Source organism: Antrostomus carolinensis, unplaced genomic scaffold, assembly GCF_000700745.2.
Source record: "Antrostomus carolinensis isolate BGI_N321 unplaced genomic scaffold, ASM70074v2 scaffold11081, whole genome shotgun sequence".
NCBI lineage: Eukaryota > Metazoa > Chordata > Aves > Caprimulgiformes > Caprimulgidae > Antrostomus > Antrostomus carolinensis.
In genome coordinates, this window is record NW_010294815.1 from 4,833 (window position 1) to 28,583 (window position 23,751).

The 23,751-nt window shown below is 38.0% G+C and overlaps 2 protein-coding genes across 2 annotated transcripts in view; one reads left to right on the forward strand and one right to left on the reverse strand.

Annotated features, from left to right (window-relative positions):
• The window catches only part of TXK (TXK tyrosine kinase), a 15,439-nt gene extending 2,762 nt beyond the window's left edge, over positions 1–12,677 (forward strand). The window contains exons 4-14 of the mRNA XM_010177760.1: positions 942–1,007; positions 1,550–1,604; positions 2,408–2,487; positions 3,866–3,993; positions 5,216–5,290; positions 6,243–6,414; positions 7,133–7,349; positions 8,286–8,350; positions 10,515–10,633; positions 11,097–11,254; positions 12,609–12,677. Of these exons, the coding sequence (XP_010176062.1) occupies positions 942–1,007; positions 1,550–1,604; positions 2,408–2,487; positions 3,866–3,993; positions 5,216–5,290; positions 6,243–6,414; positions 7,133–7,349; positions 8,286–8,350; positions 10,515–10,633; positions 11,097–11,254; positions 12,609–12,677 (1,204 nt within the window). The remainder of the gene's footprint in view (positions 1–941; positions 1,008–1,549; positions 1,605–2,407; positions 2,488–3,865; positions 3,994–5,215; positions 5,291–6,242; positions 6,415–7,132; positions 7,350–8,285; positions 8,351–10,514; positions 10,634–11,096; positions 11,255–12,608) is intronic.
• A 7,067-nt stretch (positions 12,678–19,744) lies between these two features.
• Positions 19,745–22,957, reverse strand: NIPAL1 (NIPA like domain containing 1; the record flags this gene model as incomplete). Its single annotated transcript, XM_010177762.1, has 4 exons — positions 19,745–20,349; positions 20,488–20,648; positions 22,350–22,440; positions 22,901–22,957. Coding segments are annotated over 4 exons (914 nt in total), but the record flags the coding sequence as incomplete, so codon positions are not given.
• Between the last annotated feature and the right edge of the window lie 794 nt (positions 22,958–23,751).

Consider the following 23,751-nt stretch of genomic DNA (forward strand, 5'->3'; position numbering starts at 1 on the left):
GATCTCTGGCGACCAATGATAGGACCAGGGGAAATGGCAGGAAGATGTGCCAGGGGAGGTTTAGGTTGGACATTAGGAAAAGGTTCTTCACCCAAAGGGCGGTGGAGCACTGGAACAGGCTCCCCAGGGAGGTGGTCATGGCACCAACCCTGACAATATTCAAGAAGCATTTGGACAATGCCCTCAGACACATGGTCTGAATCTTGGCATTGTCCTGTGCTAGGGCAAGAGTTGGATTCAATGATCCTTGTGGGTCCCTTCCAACTCACAACATTCTATGATTCTATGATTCTAAAATCCCTCGTCCAAAATTCCTAGACATTTTAGGGAGCTAGATAACTTCAGTTAGGCTGCGTTCCACATTTATCTTTGTTTCATGTCATTCCCCTTTCTCCTTTGCATTTTCTTCAGTGCATCCTGTACTCTGATGTTGGGAATGATTATATGTTAAATATAACTGTTTTCTTCCCATTCAGATTTCTCCTTTAAATACTTTAGAATGCTTTTCCTCAACTCATATTGCACTGGCGGTACACTGATTATTATTTTGTATATACATGAAAGCACACACTTTTTACTTCTTCATATAAAAGCTTTGTATAGCCCAGAAATTAAGAGTGGCTTATGATTCAGAAGAAATATATATTTTTTTTCTAAATTTTCTTTTGATTTGACTTGAAAATCTTCATTAACATGCTGCTCTTAACACTCTATACTATCCCAGCTGACTTTTTCTTTTCTGTAGCCATCCGCAGTTGTAGGGCAGAATGATTTTGCCTGTAATGAAAGACTTCCAGTCAATTCCAATGTTAGGATTCAGTATCTAACAACATAGTCAACAGTATAAGGAACCTTGTAATTCAACAAAAGGAAGATGTATATCTTAATCCTATTAATATTTTGCATGATATTATAATATTATCCACAACATGTTGTTTCAGGAATGAAGGTCTAATTCCCAGCAACTATGTTACTGAGAACAAGAAAAGCAATTTAGAAATATATGAGTAAGTACTCTTGAAAATTATAATTGTGTTTCTTTTCTGAAAATGGATTGCAGCGATACATTTTAGTGCTTGATCCTTCAAACTTTATTAGACATGAACAGGTGTCTATTGAAAGCTCTCTTTTTTTCTTACAAAACATTACTCTCAGAATAAATTAAGCATTTTGATTTGGAACTACTATTTCTAATTACTTAAATCTAATTTTCTGGAGAGAAAAGTAAAATTCTGCAAAATTCTAGAGAAGAGAGGCTTGACGCAGTGAGTGGGACAGTAATTTCATCACAGTTTGGTGTACCTGTTTCCTGGGCTTTCTTCTGTTTGAGCTCATATTTAATCACAGTGAATGGGGAAAAAAATTGTCACATTTACAAGAGTCTAATAAAGTAATTAAAAATTAAGAGATGTTTATGTATGACAATAGTTCTATTCAGGTTTTTGGACTGGGAATAGTGCAAATACTAAAATGGATTACTTTTGTGAAACAGAGCAAACATTAATTTTCACTGGCTGAAATTAAAGGACAGGTTGTCTCCTCGTTGCAGGTGGTACTGCAAAAACATAAACAGAAGCCAGGCAGAACTACTCTTGCGCCAGAAGGTAACTCAGCTTACACATAGAGCTAATGATATCTAGAAAGATCTATCAGTAGAGTCATCAAGAACATTACCACAGTCAAATCCAAGTCTGTTTGCTGTGAAATAATAAAGAGAGTACTTTAAAATAAAAAGGCTTTCTGGGGTAAGTGTACAGTGCAGACTATCCAGACTTCACGGAGTTTTAAATTATAACCTCAGCAAATTCTATGTAGATTTTCCACACTAGATAAATTAAATTGCACATGGCTTGCTGTGCTTGTCTTTTGTATGAAACTCTGAAGATTAAAGTCCATTTAGTAAGTAAGTTAGTGAGGTGAGCAGAGATTGAAAAAACCCCTGTGTCTTCCTTATGTATAAAACAAGCCATATTGTGTTCTACCCGCTATTGGTCACCGAAGTGCCTAACTCAGTTAAACTCATCAGGTCTTTGCTCAAGGACTAACACAGAGCTTGGGCAAGACAGACCAGAGAAGAACATCTCAGAGCGGTCTCACAGTATTTTATTCTAGTGACTTGTACAATTTGATTTCTTAATAAATTGAAGCATTTTCACTATTTCACACTGACAAGTATAATTCACCTACATTATTTCACTCCAAGAAATTGCCTGGCACTTAGTATTTTCCCTTGGTTAATTTTGCTCTGCTATCTACCTGGCTATCAATTCCCATTCGTCACTGCTTTATCCCCCTCCCAAATAGTGGTAGGTTTTCCACAGAATTCTGTACTCAGCTGCAAGTCCTATCTCAAGGAAGGATTATTCAAACTCAGAAGCAGAAAATAACTACTTGTATTTCTTTTCAGTCCAAAGAAGGTGCATTTGTTGTTAGAGATTCAAGTCAAAAGGGACTTCTTACGCTGTCCATGTATTCGCAGGCTAAAGGGTGAGTTCTTCTGAATGGTTAGGGTTTGAATCAAGAGGTGGTGGAACAGCTTCCCCCATACTCCTCAGGAGAAGTGGGTAGGTTGGATATGCAGTGTGCAGGAGCAGGAAACCATTGGGGTGCTGTTCATGCAGAGTTAATTACTCCATGTGCAGAAATGTTGATGGTGGGCAGTGGATCTGGGAGTCAGGGTGCAAATGTCCTGCCAAGACGAGATTGACTGCCCTCATTGAAATCCTCAAATAATCTGCTGTGAAAGCTGTGCATCCCATTCACATAATGCAGGCAATAAGACCTTATATTTGCATCTTCTTGTCTCTCTTTCTACATGAAGTGCCATGGCTGCCACACCATGCCACCACAGCCTTCGGCCGCCACACCAAACTGCTTCCCTTCTCTGCAGGCTCTGCACACTGTAATTCATCCCAGACGCTGCTGTCCACAAACTTCTCCTGTTTTTCTCCTAAAATCACATTACCTCCTCACTGTGCAGTCTTACTTCTTCTGCCAGAGGACTTCCACAGGACTCGCTTTTCCCCCACATCAGTAACAATCAACCACAGTGCTGACTTACAGCTTCTCAAGCTGCCTTATACCCTGCTCCCCCAGCCCTCCTACATCTTCCTGCATCAGTGACATCTCCTTTCCTTCTCTGTCTCTTAGAGCAAGCCAGGGGCGATAGGAAGAGGAAAAGGCATCCCTGCTACCACCACTCTCTTCCTCGCTCCCTTCTCTCCTTGGAAAGGTGGGGTGAGCCCTCCCTCCCTGCCACCCCCTGTGCTGGGCACAGACTCACATTTGCTGTAGGATACCAACTCCAGCCTGAAAAGAAAACATAACTTCTTAATTTTGAATCTCCCAGAAAGTAGGGGTAGATGGGCAGCAAAATGTACAGAAAGCAAGAAAGACATAATACAGAGAAATACAGAAAAGTAAATGTGTCAAATAAAAGCTCCAATGAGGAGCCTTTTGAGAAGCAGAACAGAAAATGTATCTCACAGTATACATGACTGTGTTTTAAACTTTTTAGGGGAAACTCAGGTAATGAAGACTATTTTAATTTTAAGAGCTTAGATTTAAATAAGTGCTGAATTAGGAGGAACATCTGTTAAACGCTGTGGCTGTTTCTTATGGATGCAACAATCCTTGTGCAATAAAAAACCATTGTGCAATATCTCCCAAAGTTGAGAGAGAGATCCACTCAAGGAGTCATTTTCTTTTCCCCTGAAACACTATCCCAGCTACACACAGCCATTTCAAGGTGAGAATAGTACCCCAAGATTTCAGGTTTTTCTGTGCTTTCTCTCCAAGTGAAATTTAATCAGATTTATAGTATAAAATTTTTTTACTGAAAATTTTAATCCTTTGTTGATTTCAGAAGTCATAGTGGAGATATTCGACATTATCAAATTAAGAAAAACCACTTGGGACAATATTATGTAGCAGAAAAATATCTCTTTTCATCTGTTCCTGAACTCATCGAGTATCATCAACACAATGCTGCAGGTAATGCATGTAAGCTGATAAGGTTTTACAACTGACGATTTAAAGCTCCTCAGGACTTTGAGAGATTGGAAATCACTCTTCCTCTAATATTTTCCTTATAAAGAGAGACACAAGTTTTTCTGTTGCTAGTGAATTCAAATATGCCATGATCCTTTCTGCCAAAGTCATAGCTGTAGTGTGCACATGCCATGGGGGAAGTGAAACTACCAGACTTATCTATGTGTATTAAATGAATTTTACAAAGCCAGAAGCCCAATATATTTACCTGCTCTGTATTCTCTTAGTTCATATTTGACTAAATGGGACTTGTATGAAATTTGATCATAATTCTTTCCTTGTCTACAACAAGGACTTGCATGCACGCAATTTAAGAAAAGCAGGAGCTATGCTGTGCATCAGCAGGCAGCATTCTATGGATTTTGGCCAAAAAACCCATCCCACAAACAATCAAAGGCAGAATTAGGGAGCACAAGTACTCTCTAACACTGGTTTGCAGGTCTACCAGAGTTAACCTCGTCTAATTGTTGGCTGATGGCAGCCTTTTATAATTTTTAGCATTAAACAATGCCCTTCACTTTGGTTCTGCCTATTGTTTTAATACAATATAAAACAATTTTACACTGAATGAGTGGAGATGGAAAAACACACAGGGAATCCTCGCATTAGTGAGGAAGAAAAATATGGGAATGGGCAGAGCCTTTTGCTGGAGGGAGGACGATTATAGGAAACACATGAAGCAGAAAAGGACCTGAAAGTAGCAGTGGAAAGAATGAATCAATGCAGGGAGTCCTCGATGAGGGAATGTACTCATCGGTACTGTTGGCTCATGAATTCAAAGAAAATGAATGACAGACACAAAAATATTTCTTGCAATGGGAAACAATCCTGAGAAATCATGCTGTAAGAGATTACTTAGTTGGGTGATACAGTATTGTAGTACTCATTTATGTAAGATCACTAATGTCGTACAAACGAGCAGGAGTATCTCTTTTGGTTGTATGAAAGTATAGATACTTTTGTAGTCAGGGCTCTATTGAATAGTCTTCCTCCATTTTTTCCTCACTGTACTGTTTTATCTGAACAAGTTGTAAGCAAAAGTAACTTCAAGTAATAAGAAATGTACGTTGGATTACAAATATTTTTGTTTGAAAAGATGTATGATACAGCATACTTTAAAATGGACTAATTGGTCAAGAGAAGAATGTTGCTTTGTTCTCTACAGGTCTTATCACTCGTCTACGACATCCAGTGGGATCACCCAGAGGTTCTTCACCAGCAACAGCAGGATTTAGTTACGGTAAATTTTTTATCTTCTTTTGGTGGAGATTTAGGCATCTGCATCATGCATTTAGATCACATTCACCCAGCTAATAATTAAGTTGTAACTGTAAAATTTCCCAGTAATAAGAAATACATAAACAGTCGCGTATTCACCTGAAACAGACACTCATTTCCTCATGAGACATCAGTACCAAATGAGACACTTGACTCGAGTCCTTCTGTTCATCGACTTGTGTTTCTGTTGCAACCACCAGTGCATTTCAGAGCGATCTGGACTTTTCTAAGCAGGTCTAAGACTCAAATACACATTTAATAGCTTTTCAAAAGCTATTCAAATGCTTAAGAAATAGAAATTAGTATTATTTGTAGGGAAGATTTTCCTTGTCAGTTCTGCAAGTTTTAGAAATAAGAATTAAATCTTATACAGTACTAGAAAACAAGCAATAGATACCAGTTTTGTGTATATAGATCAGGAAGTTCATATCACCTAGCAGATGATAGGAACGTCCAAAATTTTGTATTATCTTTCCTGTGAATTTTCCCATTAATCTCAAGGCTTAATATTTCTGAAGAGCAGAACTCTTGTGGTTGTTACAATAGAGGCAGACAGTAACTATTTCTGTAGCAATATACCCAGAACCGATTTGGAGTTCAACATCACATATAATAATGCCAAAAAAGTTCTCATATGTAATCAAAGCTAAGCATTTGTGTCATCTTCAAGCTCCAGACATTCCTACATTAAGCAATTTAAACAATAATCACATTCTACAAGCTGTAAAATAACACTCACTTATAAACATATATGAGCATGGGGAAATTTTCAGATATTTAAAACATGCTATAGCACAATGAACGATTGCGATGTTTTGCTATACACATTAACTGCAAATAGCAAGGCGCGCCTTCTGGAGCACAGCTCAGGAAAGCTGACCTGACTCTTGTAACATATTGGGTTGATTTTACAGAGGACTGGGAATTAAACCCATCTGAACTGACATTCATGAAGGAACTTGGGCGTGGGCAGTTTGGAGTTGTTCAGCTGGGTAAATGGAAAGCAACCATCAAGGTTGCCATCAAAACAATCAATGAAGGTGCAATGTCTGAAGATGATTTCATTGAGGAGGCCAAAGTGATGATGTAAGTACAAAAGCTATTATATCCGACAGTTGACACTGAGGTGACCAAGAAATAAATATAAACTAATTCCATCTAAAACAGACAGGCAAACCAGTTTGACAGGAATGGTGGATGTGCAGGACAGAAAGGCTGATATAAATGTCTGAATTGGACTGACACAGATGCATCGTCAGACTCTTTCTTTAGAGTGTGCACTGCTTTGTGCTGTGGAGCTGAATGGGCAGTAAATGTGCTGCTAAATAAATGTGCTCCTACAACAATTCTTTCATCCATAATTCAGTGCATCTAGGACCACTGGCAGACCTCACACCTAACTGAAGCTTTTGAGAAACTATATTACAATTTCTGCTAATTTTGTAAATTAGGGAAGTGTCCAGACTAGGTCTTGGCACAGCCCAGAAGAGAAGAACCCTTGCAGGGTCATGTCGTCTGTCTGAAAGCCAGGCATAACTAGACCTTTCCATTTCACATCACCCAAATCAAGCTTTGCATTCACTGCATTTATATAATGGATGAACAATTATGAATTCAAAGACTGCACTTTTCAGAGGAAATTGTGGGCAGAAATGTGTTAGATAGTGGGACAACTCTGAGGCCAGTTGAACTGAATGCTGTTTATCAAGTACTGGAAGTATTTTTCAAAACGATAATGCGAATCAAAGGTCTATTTACCTGCCAATGACAAATGCTAGCCTGTCTAAAATGTCATTTAAAATAGGAAACTCTCCCACCCGAAGCTGGTCCAGCTTTATGGAGTGTGTACACACCACAAGCCTCTCTACGTTGTGACTGAATTCATGGAAAATGGCTGCTTGCTCAATTACCTTCGGCAAAGGCGAGGGAAACTTGGCAGAGACATGCTGCTGAGCATGTGCCAGGATGTGTGTGAAGGGATGGAATACCTGGAAAGAAAAAGCTTTATTCACCGTGATTTAGTAAGTACAATAGGTTTTCTGAAGTTCTTGGTAAATATTGGCAGTATAGAACATGCCACTGAATTTTATGGGACACTAATGTGTCCTGTAAGACTTCAGCCCTGCATTATTTGATAAGCCAATAGTGTTTTCCTGCCTGTAAACCAAAACTTTTCAGCTGTTCTTTTGTCTGTGGACAGCTGGAAAAATTACTTGATAAATGAGAGAAGACAGAGAAAATTGGGATATTAGAATGGAGTAGGTCGGTGTTAGGACACCCCAATACAAGAGTATCATGAAGTGATCACAACACAACCAAAATCACAGCAATGCAAAAGGTCAGCAACGATGAGGATTTATTTTAAAATAAAATATTTTTCTATCTACATTTTTTCTGCTCCCTACTGCCTTACCTTGGTGCTGGGATAGCTGAGCTGCTTTTCCACTCTGCTCCTCATACACAGAGAACCACAGGAGAGGAGCTTGTTTCCTTGCTCTCTGCTTTTTGTTCAATGCTCACATCTGGATGCAGAGAGGAAATCTTCCTGCTCTTCTCCCTAGTTGCCTGATGAAGTGTAAAATCTTGAAAATTTCCAAGGATTTCCTGATTTCTGTAATGAAAAACTCACACTAAGTGGCCTAATGATAGTGTTTAGGAAAATATCTGCTTGGATAACTAGACTGCAGCCTAAAATGTCTTTCACCATGCAGGAATATTTAAAAATATTGCAACTCATACTACAAATGTTTCAAGCTGATATATGCTATGGATGTGTAACTACACAGTAGCAAAATATGTTCACTGAGTCAGAGCCAGAAATTCACCTAGATTTTTGAGCAAGAGACATCTCCTTTTAGAATATAAACAGTATGAGCTGAAACAAAAATAACAGTTGTTGTATTTTTCTTAAAATGCTTTAGCATGCATTTCAGATATGTTTATCTCATTTTCCCCAGGCTGCAAGAAATTGTTTAGTCAATGCTGAGCACATCGTTAAGGTATCTGACTTCGGCATGGCAAGGTACGAGGCCATTGACGCAGGTTTAGTGAGAACCTGTTCTCAAGTCAGCTGCAGCATGACCTTGAGTTAACCTCATTGCTTGCTTTGCTGATTTGGGGAATTCCACTGTGGTCAATTTTTGAATTCTGATGAAAATTATAACGTTGTTTAACTGTTATACCACTAGATGCATGTCACGTCCTTCTCTTGCTGTTGGTGAGTATGAGACAGGTAAACATCATGCCTGGTAAACTTCAGAAGTAGTTCATGAACAGGGAAACGTCCAGCATGCACACGGCTGCCAGGAGCTTGAAGAAACAAGTTCCTCAACTTTTCTGAGCAACGGGGAGGACAGAAGGTCCCTTGAGACAGATCTGGGTGCTGGTGCTGACCTTTAGAGGTGGCAGCGACTGAGTAGGTCAGGCAGGATGCAGGGAGGGCCAGCAGGTCAGGCAGGAAGTGTGATGTGTTCTGCTCTAGCCAGGAAGTGGTTTTTCTGCTTAATGAGAAGACCAGCCAAACATGGAGAAAGAGAGTGAAATGCACTCTGACGTGCATTTCTCTGACTCTTCACAGGCCAGAGAAACGTAGCTCTGCCCGCACAGACTTCCCCCCAAGGATGTGCTGTATTTTATAGCAGAGCTGACTGAATGACTGACTCCTACCCAAAGGGGTTGTCTCACTCCTTCCTTCTTTCCCCTTGCAAACCCAGCACAAAGCCCTCCCCTTCTGTGTTTCACTGGCTGTTTTCCTGCTGGGTTGGCAGACTGAAGGTGAGCAGGAGGTGGTGGTGACCTCCCCTGGTGGTGACCTCCTCTGGTGGTGTCACCACCACCTCCTCTGAGCAGGAGCTGGTGGTGACAATCACCTTGCAGCTGCAAGTCATTAGATCAGCATGACCATGTGGCTTACCTTTCCCTTAGGTTTCACCTCCTATTTCTAACCTAAGGATTACGACGCCCTGGCAGTTCATAACTAAATACTTGTTTTTCAAAAGGCTGTCCTGTAGCATGGCAGTGACCACTGGTTGCACTGCTCCCTAAAAGGGGCAAGGTCAGTATCAGGGGTCTGGACTCATCCAAATGCACCAGAAAACACTGTAAGAGATCAAAGGCCTGTCAGGGTCCAGTCTGAGAATAATAGACCAGAGTGGCTCACTGCTGCCAAAAAGTGGAGACCAGTGGTGTGGCTCTAGGATAGGAACTCAGTCGCTCAGGAAGACCATGGAGAGGTGATGGGATCACAATCTTATTTTTCAGAGCTCACACAACTGCCACTACTGGTTATTTTGTACTGTTATTTCATTAAGTTTCTTATCCAATAACCTCTCATCTTTTTGTGCCTGCACCAAAATAGGAAAAGGAGGCAAAGAGATGAATTCTCTTAATGTGACCCCCTTTAAAAGGTGCTTGTGCATTATGCCTTCCATGAGAACAAATGCTGTATAATGCACATCTGTCACCTACTCAGGAACATTAATAGTAGGAAAATGTGCACAGTGCTTGTATGTAGGTAGGGATCAATCTAATAGCCTTTTAAAATGTTTCCCTATAAATGTCTGCATTGGTGACATAATTTCATCTTAACCGGGAGGTCAGTTCCTCTAAGCTTGGGCAAAGAGAACTGCTTTTCCAGTGCACTTGCAAGAGCTGTTGCCTTGTATGTGATGAACATTTCTTTCTGTGTTGCTTCTGTAAACATGCCAGAAATCACATCTGTGAAGTTGGGCAGTGAACACCACCCATCAGCTACAAAGTACAGCCTCTGCCAGTAGTGTTTGGGTACAGGTGGTTGAAAAGGTGGGCTCTTTTAAGAAGATACAATAATTGCTTATTGCTGCTGGTTTTCCCGCCCACGGCATAGGAATCTTTTCTATCAATATATGCCTAGAAGATGACAATAGCAACCATCTTACTGGTCTTAAAGAGCATATTAAAATGTTTTATTCTGACATACTTCTCAAGAACAACTCAAATAATTATTTTAAACAGAAATCTCATAAAGTCCATAGTTTCCAGTGTGGATATCTGTGTGTATTTTATATTAAACTAGTGATACCATTTCTTTGTTTCTAAATTGATACTGTATTTTGATGGAATTATAAATCATCTGTGGAAATGTTGCCAGAACTGCTTCCCATTTAACTGTCATTAAAATCTATATGCTGTTTCCTGTTATCCTTTAGGTACGTCATTGATGACGAATATATTAGCTCTTCGGGTGCCAAGTTTCCAGTCAAATGGTCATCTCCTGAAGTCTTTCATTTCAAAAAATATAGCAGCAAATCAGATGTGTGGTCATTTGGTGAGTTGATTAGGTTAATGTGCTATTGTGTTAAGTTTTAATTCCCTAAAACTACCAATATAATTTTAAAAAGTGTAACTTTTTACTGATACTATCTATCTTAAGCTTGAGTCCTTCCCATTTTTCAAATCTTGCCTGTATTGGATGAGTATGGTTTTTTAGTAGAAAATCTCTGTGCGTAACTGTAACTTTTTGACTGAAATGTGGATTCTTGGTACATCTCCATTAGCCCAATGTGTATTCATCTCAGTTTCATGAACCACCATCTTAGCTGACTTAAAAGAGAGTAGAATTGTATCAGTTGAAGATGTTTTTCGTAGTCTGTCTTCATTCAGCTCATGTTGCCCATGTTTTCATGCAATACACAAAAAACCAAGAGTGGTTTTTTTTGCTTCTAATGTTGTTAAATAGCTTGTGGGCTTGGGGTTTTTGTTTTGTCCTAAATATTTTGGTTCACTTCCAGGTGTACTTATGTGGGAAGTTTTCACAGAAGGCAAAATGCCTTTTGAAAGTAAGTCAAATTCTGAAGTTGTCCGTGAGATTTCTCAGGGTAACCGACTTTATCGACCACATTTGGCATCACATACTGTGTACAAAGTCATGTACAGCTGCTGGCATGAGGTTTGTTGCCCTTTTTTTCCTGTGATCTTACTTTACTTTGTTATTAATTTGTAATGGGGATTTAAAAGCAATCTTAAAAAACGGAGGCATTAAATCCTTATTTCACATCTGCAGCATCCTCAGTATCTCTCACTATGCTTTTCAAAAATCACACCTAGGCTTACAAGCCTCTGTTTCTTTTGACTGTTGCATCTAATAAATATAACGCACATAATCAGTAGAATAAGCCTAGACCAGCCCTGGTTTTGAATATGCCACTATTATCTTGCTTCTGTATTGTGTCAAATGTAATACCTTTTTCACACCTCCGTATCATGCATAGCTTTCTCTAGCTCTGCTCTAAATGATAACCTTAACACATTCGTATACAAACAGGATATGCCCAGTAAATGTGGGGCTTAAAGCCTGTTTTTCTGGTGTACATCAGGAGCTCTGTACATCACTACAGCTCCTAGGCTGCACTCTTTCACCCTCTTCACTCTGATTTGGTATTTGATGTTCTTTCTCCATTTCTCCAGCACCTATTTCTTTCTATATTGGTATCAAAACATTGATTTAATTAACTTCTCAATCTGAATAATCCCTTAAGGTCCCTCCTCCTCTAGTGTCTACAGGAAATTAATCTTTAATTTTTAATAAAAAGTACTTTCAGAAGACCTTTGTGTGCAATGCTTTCATATAAACAGGCAGGCATACACTGAGAGTACCTGGGGAACCTTTTGCTACCATTGTCTCCTTTATCCTACCTCTCTTTTCTTGCCTATCTTTTAACTCTATATGAAATTAAATTTTAGACACTGAGATTAAAAAAAAATGTTAAGAGACTGAAATTTAAACTGCATCTAGCTTGCGTGCTTACTGCAAACATCCATTGGGATGCCAGCCAGCAGAGAGAGGTCAGGGAAGTTCTCTCTTCTCCTGTCTGCCATCACCCAGGAGTCTGTTCCACGCTGAGTTGCAATACATCAAATGATACAGCAGTGAATATCCTTTTTCAACAGCCTAGGCAACATTCCTGAGTATCGTGGTTTCCTGAGCAGTAGTGCTTTCCAGTGATTCATTGCAGGGGAGAAATCCTATAGGAATTCTGGTCCAGAATTGAAATAAGTATAAAGAAATTATAGGAACGCTTAGAAAAGTGGCTGTGCTCACTCACACTGCTGGTGTAATGAAGAACAGATGATTTTTTTTTCCCTCAAATGATAAACTTGTTATTTTCTTCTGTTTTAATAAATTAAAATGTAATCTTGGTACAAAAGTGGTAGCTCATATGTACTTGTAACTAGTTTCTGAAGTCTGGTACTATAATTAATCAATCTGCTAATAAATATTTACCCTCTGCTTTTCTTTTCAGAAACCTGAAGGACGTCCTACTTTTGCAGAGTTAATAGAGACCCTCACAGATATAACAGTGATAGGATAATCAGAGATTTTACATCAATGTGTTTACTGAAAGGTTAGCATTAAGCATGTCAATAAGGTAGCTGATACAGAAAACATCCTTTTACAGCAGTCTCCACTTAAACTGCAGTACCAGCATCCTACATATTGAAGTAGCTGTTCAGGCTTCGCCTAATTTTTACTCATTTGAAAAAGATACCTCAGGAGACTGGTTCAGGACTCTCAAGGCTTTGTTTTCACGACTACAGAGAAAAATCTGTCTGGAAAGAAGTAACCAAGCTTACCCATCTTACAAGCCTTTTTATTTATTCTTTTTGTCAGAGCTACACTAATTCCTCTAACAATATTATTAAATTATTTGGTACTTAACATAACTCATGCATTGAGGAATACTGATTGGCAACAGCAAAAATGATGGAAGAACCTCTGATAAAGCTCTAGCTAAGTTATGTTTAAAGGCAAGCCCTTTTGCTGCAAAGCATCCAGCACTGAAGAAACGGAGCAGTGTTTCAGAAGGGGCAGAGAGCTAATTATCAACCGCCAGAGCAGCACCCATGTGTGTGCCGGTAACCACCGCTGCAGGTAAAGGCAGGCAAAGCGAGCGGTCACCACTTAGCAGCTCTCAAGTCACACCTGAGCAGCTGAAAAGTCTGGGCATCTGTGAAGCATTTTAAACCTGCATTGCAGGTCAAGGCACCTTCTCTACCATTTCCATGTAAAAGAAGGTGAGTAAGGATTATTTTATCCAAACGTCTCCCTAAATTTTGCCAGTATCGTCTCCCACTCCTCCCCTGCTGCTGCCTACTCAAACGCCCATGCTTGCCTTAGTCCTTCCCTTGCAAGTGCCCAGCATGGTTAATGGACAAGTTCAAGCTGGAACCTGACAGTAAAACAAAGTGCTTCAAATTAGTCTAGCTCAGATGGATCCTGCAATACCCGACACGGACAATGTCTGTAACCCTACCTGTTACATTATCATTCACTTTTAATTTTAAATCTTAATATTGCTGGATACAAATATATTATAGAAAAGGCAGATGAAGTTAATAATTCTTTACTACAGAATAGAGACAGACCATTACAAATAAATAGTTTTTTAAAAAGATGTGATTGCATTGTGCATTATTTATAGGTAAATACATCACAATATTTCATTTTATAGCACTTTGTAGACAAAATAGTTAAAACCCACTAGCTGAAGAATGATTGAGTTCTGCACAACTTAATTTTTCCTTTACAAATATAAAAAATAACCGTAACAATAAAATGAAATATATCAATCATCCAAAGTTTTGAATTTCCAGAAGATGATGGCATCTTTGGTTCACATCCATGCCTGACATTAATCACTCACCTTTACTGCAAAAATGTTTTGAAAGTTATCACCCCTTGGGAAAGGAAGTTCTTAATCCTATTGTTTGAACATTTGGGAGTACCTTCAAACACACTTTTAAGGCATTTCTGCTTCAAGTGAAGCATGATAATCCTATCACTTCACATAATCTGCTAGAAGAATTGCCACCAACTTAGGTCACTGTTTACTTTTATAACTGACGCATTCAGTTCCTTATCAGACCTATGACTAAATACAGACCTATGCAACAGTACCACACGTTGAGCTCACCACAATGTTATGCCCAGGCCACAGAAGTACAAGCCTTTTCAGTAGAAAATGCGCCACAAATGCGAAATTCAAATTGTCTCTGCAATATAAAAGTACACGGGGACTTTGAATAATATGTGAGGCATCTTTTTTAGTAGCTCTTGTAAAACTGGTTTTGCCACATTTATTAGTGCAAGTTAATATGTGATACACTACAGTACCATGCAATAAAAAGCTCTGGTAGGTTTATGTACTTAAAGAACCCTGCTCATGCCTGTTTCATTGAGGTGTCCCATGGTGAATATGCATCCATCCCTGAAACATGTTGGTCTAATACACAGAGCCAATAATGCTTGCCCACCCAGCCTTCAGCTTCTCAATATAATCTTTCTGTAGGCTGCTTTGAGAAAATTATGAGTAGGCTGTTATTAGCACTCTGATGCAGATAAATTTAACATCTGCTATCATCAGGTTGAAAGTAAATAAGCGAAAAAGCACTAAAACATGCTTCAGAGTCAGTGAAACCAGTGCTTAATCAGCAACAAGAAAGGTCTACAGGACAAAGGTCAGGTTTCCACAGTGTATCTACTTACCAGAACAGTTACACCCATAAACAGAAACAAAGTGGGCCTCCTTAGTCCTCATGGTGCCTCTGAGCTTAGCTCAAACTCTAACCATATCCAAACAGGCAAAAATGAAAGTACTTATACGGGTGAACAGTGAATGCCACCCATGTTACTGAGCATAGACAGACATATGTGGGCAAATGGATGTCTGTTAGCTGTTTTTTTCAAAACCTTTGTGTGATAAAAGAGAGACTTGGAAGAGCAGTAAAGGTTAGAAAGAGACACTATACCACCCTCACACAGTGAATGTCTAGTCAAGAGCTGAATGAGTGCTCAGCATTTGTGAAAATTCCTGATCAAACATCTGAAAATTTGCAGCAAGGCAGTATTATGGAAAAAAAGGCAGAATTCCTGGCCTCTGTGTGCAAGCTACTTACGATATATCTCTTTTCTATTAAAAAGCTGCACTGTTGACAAACTGGAATGTATTTTCAGAAAATGAAAGTATTCCTGACGAGCAATGGAGATCAATTACTTGTGTGTATGAGTCTGTTGATGTTTATCTCCAGTGCCATTTGGTTTTCAGCCCAACATTTTTACCTTATCTATAAATATAGTTTCACAAACAGTGAGGACTGCAGAGACACTAATGCACATCACCAAGTGCTGCCCTCCCTCATGCATCACCAGCCTGGCTCCTGCTCAGGGACCCCATCCTGTCCTAAACCTCGATACTACTTTAAAACCAGCCAGAAAGCAGTCAGCTACAGGAAACCCACTCTGCTAAAAGATTTTTTTCTAACACACATGGCCATTTTGTTTTACTGGAATGTAAATAGTAAGAGAATGGCATTTGCTAGGAGTATGTAACTCCCCATATAGTTCCAGGATGCAACTGTGACGAGTAAAGAGGCTCAAGTTTTGAATTAAGATTCCTTGGATGAAACTTTTTTATACCATGGCTATTTAAGCATGGCTGAGAAGACAGGTCAAGGAAGACAGTAGAACAGGTTTCTATAGAAACTAATAACCTATGTACTTCCTTACAAATTCCCTGCACATTACTTAACCTAGCCAAGTCTTTCTGACCTACCTACATTTAATCAGCACAGCTATGTAATGAAGTTAATTGCCCATTAATTTGTCCTGAGGTATGGTAGCAAGGAGTAGCTGCCAACATTTATTTTGTATCAACATTTAAAAGCCATAATTTGGTTAGTAATGTATTGCCTCTGAGGTTTTCTTCATTCTAGTTCTTAACTATTCCTCCTACTTTGCAAAACGCTTCAAATTACTTTAGATAATATCCTTCATTTCACTGCCTGGAAAACCTGACAACTCACTGAAATACTGTCCATTGAGACTGCCCATGAGAAACAGATCCCTAATACATCAGCTTTGAGTTTTCTTCCCTAGTTTAGAAGGGAAGGCATTTTCACTTGCCCATTATTTTTGTCCCTCAAAATCCATGTCTTTTGACTACCAATCATCAGAATTAAATGTTCCTTGCTGGTGTTTTCTGCAGAACACCAGGATAAAAATAACACATCTGGACAAACTGGGTAATTCTGTAGAGGAAGCTAAAACCTCTTGATCTCCCCATACTCTTCATTCCAGTTCCATCATAACATCACAGACTTTTTAGCTCAAGGTGAATATATAGTAGTTTCACACATGGTTTTTCTAGGGGAGTAGAAGATTTTCTTTCCTATCAGAAAAAGTAGTAAAAGTCAAAGCTACTAAAAGAAGGTCATGACCAGGTCAGATGCACATGAACTGCAAAGACATCAGTCAGACCTTCTTCATCCAGAATCCACACATATGTGTGCATAAGACCAGCTGCTAAAACCAAGATCATTTGCTTTGGATCTATCAGATAGCATTTAAATGCTTACCAGAAATACAAATTACACTCTTTTTTATACCCTGTTTAAAAAACACATATTATTAAGTAAACAATCCATGAATAATTTATTATAAGAGAAATATTAGCATAATTTCAATAAAAATTAAATTTCTTACTCTAACTACATATAAACATTTTCAAAAATAATATCTCTTATAGCAAATGTCTTTTATACAAAAGCATAATCAATAATTTACTTCTTAACATGATAGACTTCCTGTATACCATGAAAATAAGCATTAACTTTGGTTTTCTGACATTGTAAGAAAATAACATTATTTTCCTAGTAGATGTTATTTATGTATAAAAGCAGATATGCAGGTCCAGTAGAAAATACAGAATTTTTGCTTGGTACAAGTTATTTGATGGCCAGGAGTTGGTATAAAGAGAGCCCAGACTTGGTATAAAAAGAATCAAGACACTTCTTACAGAAAGTATTACTACAAATCTTAAAAAATGCCAATACACATCCATTCAAGAACTGGATTGGTTGCCTTTTCATACAAATAACCCACTTGGTCACACCACAATGACGACTGTATAAGCAAATAGAGGGGCCACCAGCTATGCAAAAGAGTATCTTTTTCTCTTTTTAGAGTCAATCAGTATTTTCTTCAGTTATTCTTTAAATTGTATGAGTAATTCACGTTTTGTTAAAAGGAAAACTGTAAAGAAAACTCTAGTGTTTTTATTATTTGGATTATCTGTTTTTAACTATGAAGACTTTGTAACTTGAATCTGGCAAATAAAGCCAAATTATTATCTACATTACCTAAGAAGTAATGAAACTGTTTATGTATTTTCTTCTCCGAAGCTTTTTTACCACGTGCATTTTAACAGCAAAGAATTGCTGCAAGTCTCATCACTTGGAAAGCTGAAAAATATTCTAAAGCTGTATACACTGCCACTGTATTTTCAAGGCAAGTACATCTTTTGTGAAAATGTCTCCCTTACTGGGGTAACATTGCTGCCACCTCCTGCACTATTGAATTTACTTTTCAAGTTAGGCAATCACAGGTGATAACCTGAATACCCACTGCCTAATGACATCTTCTGGGCTTCTCTTTACATTGGCAAGAATACCTGCTATCTTTTATAAAGTACTGCAAGCAGAAGAACCACACAGACTTTTCAGTGTCACATTTTTAGATATGTTCATCATAAAAATGAGGGTTTAGAAGATGCAGACCATTGATGTAATTTCTACCTCTTGCTGTGGGTATGTCAACTACAAACGTATCCAAGTGAAACAAAAAGGTGCTTGCAATTTAGAAGTAACTTTAAGGTAGTATCCCTAGTGTTACTTTTCCAGTTTTTGATAGCTTCTAAAAATCTTAAAGCTCTAAAAATCATTAACAAGTGAGATGTTTCATGAACGTCTTTCAAAAAGGAAGTACTTAAACTCTGCACAACACAAATGTGTATGAAATATCAGTAGCAACACTTTTGTTCTTACAGCTAAATTATGAGCTTTCTGTCACAGAACAATTCACTATCCACACAGTGTCCACTTTTACTACACTCTGTACATTAAAGAATATACAGCCTGCATACAAATCTCAGCTGATTAAAACCAATTTTTAATTGCTGAAATGCTAGCAAAGGTTCTGAACTCACTTAAAAACCAAAAAATTTGAAAGACTACCTTTGATGAGCTCGTTATGACCCACATATCTGATTGCTGAAGATACGTTCTTGCTCACAAAGTGGCAACAAAGGGGATTGTAATGAGTAAACCATGGACTGTGCAAAGAGTTTTTGTGAGATAAAGATCAGTGACCACAACTGAGGAGCATACTGTAGTACAGATGCTAATCTTTAAGGCTTATGGTAGCTTAATAGCTAAAGCATCTAATAGAGGTGAATACTCATTTTTAGAAAAGATTAAAAGGCCAAAGGAAAACAAAAGACGTTTTGATGTTTCTCACCTCTTCTCACCTTTACAGCCCTTCCTTTACCTAGTAATTTTAGAAATAGCGCAAAGATTGGAAAATGGATTTTGCTTTTTCAACAGAATATAAAATAACAAGACTGTTTTGCTATTAAGAAACAATAATATCTTTTCTCTGGAAAAGAGAAAAAAAAATGAAAAGCTTAAATGGGTTTTGATGAATAAATGGCAATATTAGGAAGAAGTACAAAAATAAGTAAAGCCTCAAAGTAATATAAAACAGAGTAGAAATTCTGGTTTTCTTCTGCCTTTGAACAATTTATTCTTTTATTTCATGTAATTTTTTTAAGCCAACAGCAACTGTGTTCAGGCCTTTAATGAATTTGCTATTTCTTAAACTATAACTTGGTCATAGTTTTGAAATAAAAAGGTACATGCACATCCAGGGATTTGCAATCCATTCAGGACTCCTAAGGTAGAAGAGCTAAGACTCTGCAGTTAAAAAATTGATTTTGAAGGAGAACGGTTACCAAGAACCACATTTCATAAATTTTTTGTGACTTCTATTTGACATTCATTGGTAGGTCATCAAAAATGAAAAAACCTGTATGAATTTTTATATTAAAAGCTAAAGAGGTTAAACAATGTTTTCTTCATATTATATCTCCACTGAACATCCTTCAGGTAGACTATCTACAAGTTTGCTTGGCAATAAATTATAAAAATATAAAGAAAGCCTGAAATATTAAGGTCATCACTAAGGTAATAGCAGATTGCTTGTCACTTCATCATGGATCATCTTTTATCATGATGGGAAAATCGCACTTTGTAAACATAGCTTACATTCTTTTCTGCTAAAATTCTCCCAGCAGGAGATGCTTCATAAAAAAAGGACAAGGTTGTTAATTGCCTGACATACAATCACCGTCAGGTTTCTGTCTTGTTAATTATTTAATAACTTCATTCATTACTGCCAACAGCTGGCACAGAGGAGTGGCCCACACTTAACTGGCCTTACAGATGGTTTTCCAGAGGATTGCAGAAAAGAAGAGCATTCTGGTAGACACAGGTGGGCTGAGTCTCCAATTCATGATACTTCAGTGACGAACACCACTTGAGAGTTTCATTGACTGAACAAAATGTTGTCCTCCTCATATGCCAAAGCTGGGTCTTCCATGCTCTCCAGTAAAGTGTGACAGGTTTCGTATTCATGGTGTGGTAATGATGGTTCTTTGACAACAGCAGACATCAACTGACTCCAGGTGATATTAATATTTTTGAAGGAGTGCAATAGAAAAATACCTATGATGATACTGCAGAATCCACTCAGGGTTCCAATAATATCACCCAGGTCCATAGTACTCCACTCCTTGAACAGGATGATGGAGCATGTCACAACCGTTGTGGTGAAACACACGTAATAAATAGGTGTCACTAGAGATGTATTGAACATGTCCAATGCTTTGTTGAGATAGTTGATCTGAGTGCTGACTGAGAGCATTAAGATACCCACCAATATGTAAACCAATGGATCTCGATACACTGGCTTCCACTCCAACATTTGTTTAATGGCAATGCCCAGGCCTTTCACAGACGAGACAGAGAAGGCACCAATGAGTGAGCAAATTAAAATGTAGATCAGTATATTTGTCTGACCTCTCCTTGGAGCCACAATAAAAATCAGCATGAGGGCAACAACTGTTAGGAGAACAGCAAACGTAACAAATGCTGTAAGAAAGAGGAAAGGGAAGAAATGTGCATGAGAGAAAATACCAGAGTACGTCCAAGTACATGCTAAAAGTTATGCAGTGTCCTGAACACTTCTCTATGAACTGTAGCACAAGTTTATTACAATTGCATACAGACCTGGATCTTGCAGCTTTCTTTCCATCTCATCTAGTGAGGTGACCTCCTCCTCCTCAGGGGCATGAATAACCATGACCGTTGACCCCAAAATGCTCAGCACACAGCCTAGCTTTCCGTGAATATTCAGCTTCTCATTTAAAAAATAGGATGACAATATAGCACTGTTTGGCAAAATATAAATAAAAGATTCAGCTCCACCAGCCACATGAGACATTAAAAATCTTTCCGTGTAACATGATAGTAATTCAAAACCTCTTTTGAATTTGGATATATGGGGAACCAGCCTGAAACAATCCAATTTTAGGGAGTTTTGGAAGACCCCTTCCCTCCAGGTTTAAAGGGTCCAAATTGTTCAAGGAACTTCTGTTTCCTGATGGACTGTGTCAGGGGTATGCACACACACACACCTGCGGATTGACCACATGAGCTGTGATTTTCTTCCAAAAATGGTTTAAAGCACTTCATTTGCCATTAGAACCAACACACACAAGTTTTGGAAACTGTTCCTCATCCCTCACCAGGCCCTCCCACCCAGGCAAAGTTTCTGCCTGGCTTGCCAGGACTCCCCTAAAAACAGAGAAAGCACATCTCCCCTTTCAAAGAGGACTGACCCCAGGCTCTCCAAGCATTTCAAGATTTAACCTAAGGATAATAACATGGCCCAAATGAGGCCACCTCACAGGGCACACGATTAGCCAATAAAGCACAACCTTAGGCATAGACACAGGCTTAATGGTGTGTGGACACACTCACAAATAGTTCTTCAACCCACTGATCAAATTACAGCTATTTTGCACAAGGGTAACAACCTCACTGACATGAAGTTCTAATGACCTCTCTGTTTCATGAGAATTGGAAAGATTGCTATCCACATCAAAGGAGAGGGTGTTAAAACTCAGGCTGTTTTGAGAAGCAGCAGCCAGTTAGTCTGCATCTACCTACACGATGATCCCAGCACATCTGTAGGTGACAGAGTTACGCTGGTTTTGCTATGACAGAACGGCTGCATTTTCAGCAGTTAGATTATCGCAAGCATCTTTTAAGAAAAAAAACAAACTTAAAAAGTGGTCCAGGTTGGTTTTAAACACTATGTTTTATATAGTATACTCAGGTCTTAAAAATAAGTTTTAACATTTAAAATACAACTATTCCATTTTGCTAATAAATTATTTCCTATGATCTATGTCTTTTCTGCTTCTATGATAACTATATTAATATATGTGCTTAAGTACTTGGAAATTATTTGTTTCTTCATACATAGGAAATAATGAGTGTTTGAAAGGTATTCATATTTCTAAAGAACCACCAATTTTAACTGTGGATATTAAAAGCCCTAAAATTTTCTTTGCCTTCTTTCCAGAAGGACTCAGAAAAGATCAAACCAACCCAAAATGCTTACTAAGTGTGCCCTAATATGAAATCATGCCCCCATAAAAATGAAATGTTTTTGAAAACCTTTTAATGGGTGAATACTGTATTTTCTTTTAAAGTTGTGTCACAACTAAAGCACAGGATAAGACTTTAAGCTTCAATTCTCTAGGAAGAGATGAATTGCAGTGTTCTACCACTGCATCAGCAGCATACCTGGTATACGCTGATAAGAAATACTTTATCATATAGGTGTAAGTTTGTTGGGAAAGCATAGATTAGTTTTTGGAACACGACTTCTCATTCCCTCTACCCAGAAAATTCAGTTCTAAATAAGCAAGAGATCTTTCAACCAAGGAATAAAAAGCATGTTTTGTCAATATATTGGTTTTCAGTTTTGTAATTAAAATTCTCTACTTTCATCCAAAGACATTGTTTTTTCCTCATGCAGTGAATAGTTCATTTGTCAACATTTGCTTCCAGTTTGTACCAACCTTATGAGAACACTCAGTGCACCCAAGGGGGTAACTAAGGTTGCAGGTGCAAAGGCATAGGCAGCAAAGTTTGCAGCTTCTCCTAATCCCACTGCAGAAGAAAGAACATTAAGATTAGCTTGAAGAGGGAGAATAAAAGGCATGCTATTATAAATATTTTGTATCATAGCTATGATAGCAAATACAACCCAAAATCTTTTTTCTACACTATATATGCAAATTTTCCTTTCAAAATTATCTAAACTCCTGTGGACATAATAAAGGCTGAAGAAAGTTAAATACTTTCCCCCTAAGTTCTCCTAGAAGCTGAACAGGTTTGATCCCATTGCTTTTGACTCGATATTAAAGAAAAGGTGGTTATTCTGCAAAGAGCTCCAAAGAGTAAAGATCACATTTGAGAGATGGGATATCGGAACAGCTTCTGTCATAAAGGTGATTGCAAAGACATTTCTTTTAAGTGAGGAGAATGAAAAATCATGGAATAAATCTATTTAAAACAATGTACTGTATGTAGCATTTACATACAGGTTGAGAAGAAAGAGGTGACTTACTTGATAGCAATCCAGCCCACCAAAGCCATTCCTTCAAATAAGAATATCCACCTTGTCCTGAAAGTAGAAAAAATAATCTCATCTTCAAAGAAAGAGATCACCTTATTATAATAAAAAAATAAAACTACAGCTCCACATTTGCCTCTACTCATATGAAGTACTGAAAGAGCATGTTATCTGGACGCAATATGAAGAATATGTTGTTTAATTTTGACTGACATTTTTATTAATTGCTCTACTGCTTTGTGACTTGGACTACCAAAAAATTATATTGGACCAAAGAGAAAGTTCCAAGCAAAAGTAAAATGTCCATGAAGACTGTTTGTGAGCCTAAAAAATGCTTCAAAGTTTTTTCCCAGGTCAGATCCATTACATTCATACAGAGTAAGCTGCATTTTGACTCTGTTTATACTTTAAATTGAGATAAATTAGAAAGAAAAAGCCACTGCATGCTTTAATTTATTTATATAAAACTTAAGTATATTGAACATTCAGTAACACTTTTTTTTTTTTCCCCAAATAATCAAATTCTCTGGAAGAGCATATTGCAAGAAACACAACAAACAAAAGAAAAAATGCTAATGCTATATACTTAAATCCCTGCAAAGGGAATTATGAGATTAGTCCAATGGGTCCACATTTTTCTAGCTCTTCATCTGTTGACTTTGATAAAAGAACAGTTGTACTAACTGTAGAAACCTTTGTAATAAGTATCCTTTCTACAGCTCATTGCACTTCCTTTTTTTAAAAAAGAACTAAACCTAGTTAGTGTCTTAAGACTTTTCATCTCAAATGAGGGGGAAAAAAGATGGGGAAAAAAGAAGCAGAAAGGCATTTTAAAAGGTAAGACT